This window comes from Crocuta crocuta, unplaced genomic scaffold, assembly GCF_008692635.1.
Source record: "Crocuta crocuta isolate KB4526 unplaced genomic scaffold, BGI_CrCroc_1.0 scaffold234, whole genome shotgun sequence".
NCBI lineage: Eukaryota > Metazoa > Chordata > Mammalia > Carnivora > Hyaenidae > Crocuta > Crocuta crocuta.
This window is the reverse complement of record NW_027529647.1, coordinates 1,502,875-1,508,874: the sequence shown is the minus strand read 5'-3', so window position 1 is coordinate 1,508,874 and position 6,000 is coordinate 1,502,875. Positions and strand designations below refer to the sequence as shown.

The following is a 6,000-nucleotide window of genomic DNA, read 5'->3' as shown; positions in this document are numbered from 1 at the left end:
TGTTAAAAACTTCAGTAATTTATATCAATTTTAAGCGGTACTTTATATACAATGGGGGGAAAAACACATGCATAGTCCAAATACAATGTTGAAAACAGCATTTTCATAACAAAACCCCGAACACTAAGTGTTAATACCATGTACATGAATTCAAGAAGGACCACCCTTTTTGTCTGTTGCACACAGTTTATTTAACAATATGATATAAGAAATGAGTTCGTATTTTACCATTCTATACAGTGATTGAATCTTCTTGAATTTTCTTATTTATAGTAATTATAGCGCTTGCATGATTTACACTAGAATTGCTTTTCCTCATTTCAAGTTTCACATAGAAGAAAGAAAAGAATGCTTCTTCTCTATTAACATTAGCATGGTCTAAGAGAGTGATCATCTCTATTTTTTGTCTAAAACCAGTTTTATCAGAGAAACAAAGCAACAATTTCTACATCTGCAAGACAAGAGTTTGGCGTAAGCCAGTATGTATAGATAGATGTGTGTGTGGGTGTGTACGTGTGTGCACGCAGGAGCCAATTCCTATCGTCCAGGGGTAATACTTGGAGAACGCCCACAGAGTTCACCATAGAAAAAATCTTCCCGCAACGTCAGAAAGTTATCGGGATACATTATACGCTTGCGTTATTTCAAGAATCAGTTTCTGAATATTATTTTTCTTCTCACTTTTAAACATAAATGTTTAAAGTCTTGAAAATACAAATAAAAAATATGAATATAATGAACTTGTTTTTCCCGTTAAAAAAAGGCATGAGTCACCAGCAATGACGACAAAAAGAATCCAAACAAAACCCCCCTCCCCCCAAAACAAAAAAACAAAAACAAAAAACAAAAAACAAAAAGAGAGAGAGAGAGAGAGAGAGAGAGAGAGAGAGAGACCAGATATTTAAATCAACTGGTTTTTAACAAAAAAATATATTCTTTGTATTGTTTCTTTAAACAGCAATCTACCCTTCCATGGCTTGGAAGTAGCAGTTCCATCTAGGGATAAAAAGAGCCTAGATGCCTGGATTTCAGTACAAAAGGTCCAAGGACATGAAAGGGGAAAACAAAAAAAAGCGATGCTCTCGCAATGCTACAAACCCTCCACAAACTTTTCTAGGGTGTCTCCTGTGGTGTCGCCGACCAGGGACAGCTCACTGGACAACGCACTCCTGTTGGGGGTGTTCAGCTGGGGGAGCATTGCACTCTGTTCGGGGTTCCCCAAGTGTCCCTGATCTATGGAGCTGGCCATGGTGACTGCAAGTCCTGGGTGGGGGGAACCAGTCTGGGGCGAGACGTGGTGTGGTGAAGGCTGGGGCTGTATCCGTGGCGACGGGCTGGAATGTGGAGGCTGGGACTGGGGCCGCGGAGACTGGACAGGGGCCGGAGACCGCACCTGGCTACTGAGGGACGTGGCCATCTGCTGGCCAGGGAGGTGCGAGGCCTGGGGCTGTCCTGAGAGCATGTGCTGCTGGGGGCTCATGGGGTTCGGCTGGCCCGGGGACCCGATCTGCTGCTTCATCTGCTGCTGCTGCAGAATCCGCTGCTGCAAGGCCTGCTGGATGTTGGGTGCGCCGTCCGCGCCCAGCCCGGGCTGCCCCATCTGGCCGAGCTGTCCCATCTGAGCCGCCATCTGGCCCATGGAGCTGCCCTGGATGGGGAGGTGCTGCTGCATCCGCTGCTGCTGCATGGCCGGGGGGTAGCCTCCGGGTCCCTGGGGCTGCTGGAACTGGCCATGCCCGGCCATGCCCCCGGCCATGCCCCCGCTGCCCTGCTGCTGCTGCTGCTGCTGCTGCTGCTGCTGTTGCTGCTGCTGCAGCAGCTGCCGGCGCAGCATCTCTCTGTACTGCGGGTTCATGCTCGCCATGCTGGGGTTGTGCCCCGCGTTCATGATGTTCAGGGCCTGGCCCTGGGGGTTCAGGCCTCCCATCGGCTGCTGTTGCGGGGGCACGCCGGGCCGGGGGCCGCCGGCTTGCATGGCATTCAGGTTCTGTAGGCCAGGCTGCTGGTGCAGGCCAGGCTGGGCCTGGAGGCCGGGCTGGGCCTGGAGGCCGGGCTGGGGCTGGAGGCCTGGCTGACTGGCCACGTATTTGGCCGTGCGCTGCTTGATGAAAGCCGCCATCAGCTGAGGGTTTGACTTGAGTATGTTGAGCACCTGCTGCTGCTGCTGCGGGGAGCTGGGAGACTTCAGGGTCCGCAGCAGGTCCTGCAGGGCGCCGGGCGAGATGCTCCGGGGTGGCTGCACGCTGGGCATCCGAGGCCCCGCCACGGCTGGCTGGGCCTGCATGGACATCACAGGCCTGGGCATGCCTGGCATCGGCTGCTGCTGGGGGATAGGCGCCTGCTGCCACTGCCCGGGCGGCAGGTTGGGTACGACGGGCCCGCTGACCGGGTTGGGACGGGGCACGTTCAGGCCCGCAGGGGCCATCTGGCCCACCGGGGTCACCATGCCCGTGCGCCCTGGGGGCACGCCGTTGTTGATGTTCACCCGGTACAGGTGCTGCTGCTGCTGGGCCTCACGCTCAATCTGCCGGGCTGCTTCCACCGCAGCCGGTGGGGGCTGGGCGGGGGGCGGTGGGGCCGGCACCTGGTTGGCGGGCTTCCCGGCAGACACCGTGGTGGGGGGCTGAGTCCGGGCCACGCCGGGGAATCCGGCTGGTGACATGCTCACGGGTGAGGGCTGGGGCTGGGCGGGGGGCTGCGGTGTCTGGGGCGTGCTGGGCTGCTGCGTGGGGGTTCCAGGCGGTGCTGAGGTAGGGGAAGGCAGACTCTGCTGAGGCACGTTGCGGGTGTTCATGGTGGCCATCCGCCGGCGCATGAGCTGAGCCTGCTGCAGGCGGTGCTGGATCTGCTGCTGGCGGAGCTTGTGTTTGATGTTGAGGCAGAAGGGCACCGGGCATTTGTTCTCCTGGCAGTGTTTGGCGTGGTAGCAGCAGAGGGCGATGAGCTGCTTGCACACCGGGCAGCCCCCGTTGGTCTTGCGCTTGCAGCCCTTGGTGTGCTGCACCACCCGCTTCATCTTCTGGCAGGACGGCAGCGAGCAGTTGGCATTGCGGCACTGGCAGGCGTGCACCAGGGACTGGATGCAGCGCTGGATGCTCAGGCGCCGCGACTCCTGGGGGCTCTTGGACTGTGGTTCACCCTGGCTGCTGCCTTCATCGTCCAGGCCCAGGCCCCACTTCACCATCTTGTGGGCGTGGCTCTTCGTGTTGTAGCAATTGATGCACAGGTCGTAGTCCTGCGGACAAGGATGGGGCACAGGCAGGGGTCAGCAAGAGGCCGAGGCAGACGCTAATGCGACCACCCAACACGTCCAGCCCCAGACCCTCACCCTGGCCCTCCTGGTCCTGCGGTCTCACACCTGTCCCCTTTCCTTCTTCCCCCTGCCCCTGAGGACCTGCCGAGGGAAGACTGACAGTCTTCCAAGATCACTGAAGTGACACTGATCTGGGTTTCTAGAGACTGGCCCTCACCCTCCGGGGCCGCTACTGGGTGCCCTATTGTGTTCCCAGAGCCCTGCAGGGCGGTCCAGCAGGGCCTGGGGGACAGAGAGGCCTTCACCAGAAGACAGGCCCTGGGCTCAAACCACAGTGACAAAATGCATGCTCGCAGGAATCTTAAAAATCGCACCTGGAGACTGGGGTAACCCAGAAGCAAGTCTGGAGAAAGAAGCCCCGTGATCAGGACTGATCATTTGGTTTGTTTTTAGTATTGATTTATTTATTTTGAGAGGGCAAGAGCATGTACTCACATGCTACAGAGACAGGATTGGGGGTGAGAGAGAGAGAGAGAGGGAGGAAGAGAAAGAGAGAGAGAGAGAGAGAGGGAGAATGTATTCACATGCTACAGAGACAGAGGGAGAGAGGGAGAGAGAGAATCCCAAGCAGGCTCCATGCTCAGCACAGAGCCCGATGTGGGGTACAGCCCTGCAATCATGAACTGAACTGAAATCAAGAGTCGACACTCAACCGAGTAAGCCACCCAGGTACCCCAGAACAGATCCTTTTTGAAAAAGGACACAGTGGGAAGTGACAAAGAACCAAAGAAGCCTGGAAAAAACAAGGAATAAAGACAAAGGCATTACAGAGGCCCCATGTGCCCCCTCAACCTGAGATCAGAGTTGGTCCTATGGGCATGTGACTCTGGGGACCATTCTGAACACTGACACTGGTGAGGCGAGGACTGGGTGGGGGGATGGGGCCTGTGACTATCTGTTGGGGGAGACGAAGGGCCCGAGACAGCCCACACCCATTCTCATAGCGGAGTCAGTGTATGCGATCACAGGGCCCACTAGGACAAGGCAGGAGGGGTCCACGACCCCGAACCAGAGGGGCCCGGCAGGGCCGTACAGCAGGGCACTCCCAGCCTCTCAGCAAGGCTAGAACAGAGGCACAAAAAGGGGAAAGCAGTCAGAATCCGGGGGAAACAGAAGCACGGCCCGCCTTGGCATGAGGCCACTGGATGTGCCAGACACAAGGCCGGCGTGGGCGAAACCCCAGGGGTAAGATGGAAGTGCTGTGTGATCACCTCACGCTGAACAAGTCAGCACAGACACTGCCGGCCTCTGTGAGTCAGGAACACGGGGGCCAAGCGTTCTCGGCCCTGCTGTACTGCACTCCGTGAAGGGAGATGGGCGGCTACTTTCCTACCCTGGATGCCCGCTGCTGAGCCCGGAGCTGGCACACCACACACCCCCGACCCACGTCGACCAGGACCCTTGTATCTGAGAGCTCAAAAACATCCACCTCATGACCAACAGCCCCCGAGAAGGCCAGGAGGCAGGTGAGCCTTTTCCGTTTGGTCACTCTGTTCCCCTAGGAAATGGCCACCGCGCAGGTCACTGCAGGCTGCTGATGCGCAGAGGGGCGAGGGCGGGGGCCTACCTCACACACGGTGCAGTGCCAGCGCGTCTCCACATGGTGCTTGCACTCATTGCAGGTGTAGACAAAGCGGTCCTGACCCTGGGTGTGCAGTTCCACCAGCATGCACAGCGTGGACCACTTGGACCGGCGCAGGGACGAAAACTCCCAGTGCTTGTCTCTGGCGAGGGTGAGGAAGGCGTCACGCCCGTCCATGAGGTCACAGCTGAGCAGGGGGTCGGGGTCGACGATGGGGGGCAGCGTGTTGATGACGGGCCCAGCGTGCAGGTGGATCACAAAGAAGACCTGCAGGCGAGAGCAGCGTGAGCACCCCCCACCCCCAACAGAGGCAGGCGCAGCGGCGCCCAGGACCACCCAGGCTCCCCGGGGCTGCATGGAGCTGGTGCCGTGCCATGTGGGTCACACAACCGGCAGCCCTGCCTTCTGTGGGCCAGTCCTGCCCAACAGCCCCGGGCCCCCCAGAGCCTGCCCGCCCGCCGTGCGCCTCTACCTCCTTGTGCTTCTCCATGGTGGCATAGAGCTTCTGGGACAAGTCGTTGGACACGTTGGGCATGCTGGGCTTCTTCTTGTTGGCTCGGCTGATGCTGCTTTTATTCTTATTGGTTTTCTTGTTGTTCTTCTTCTTGGCGTTCTTGCTGTCGCCCTGGCTGCCCTAAAATGACAGGCGAAGCTGTCCGACAAGCCCAGCCTCCTCTTCCCCACGCCCGACCCTGGACCCTGGCCTGGGACACCCAGCTCACAGGCCATGGGGGCTCCAGGAGGCCCGGCCGAGGGCAGGAGCCCACGCATGGCTGGAAACACACCGCTGCCTTCAGAGAGAGTCACAGAGGCAGAGGCGAGGATAGGAGCAGGACCTGGGGGTGCAGTGGTGACACAGAAACATGAAAGCAAGCACCGCCCATGCCAAGCCGGCCACACGGCAGGTCATCTCTCAAGGGAAAACTTGCCCAGGATGCTAGCTCAGACCCTAACAACTGAGGGAGGATCAGCTGCTTCTCATGGCTCTACACTGCACCACTGACCCGCCACTCCGTGCCACGTCCTGCACGCGCAGTGACTGGTCCTCTGCCTCGCAAAGCTTCCAAACATTCACAGTGCATGAGACGGGGGCGAGGTGCCCAAA

The 6,000-nt window shown here is 58.0% G+C and overlaps 1 protein-coding gene across 1 annotated transcript in view; it reads right to left on the bottom strand.

Annotated features, from left to right (window-relative positions):
• Positions 1-6,000, bottom strand: part of CREBBP (CREB binding lysine acetyltransferase) — a 160,734-nt gene continuing 154,734 nt past the window's right edge. Inside the window, exons 26-28 of the mRNA XM_077762759.1 lie at positions 5,368-5,529; positions 4,881-5,162; positions 1-3,235 (exon numbers count right to left, since the gene is read on the bottom strand). Coding sequence (XP_077618885.1) covers positions 1,091-3,235; positions 4,881-5,162; positions 5,368-5,529 — 2,589 coding nt within the window. The 3' untranslated portion in view covers positions 1-1,090. The remainder of the gene's footprint in view (positions 3,236-4,880; positions 5,163-5,367; positions 5,530-6,000) is intronic.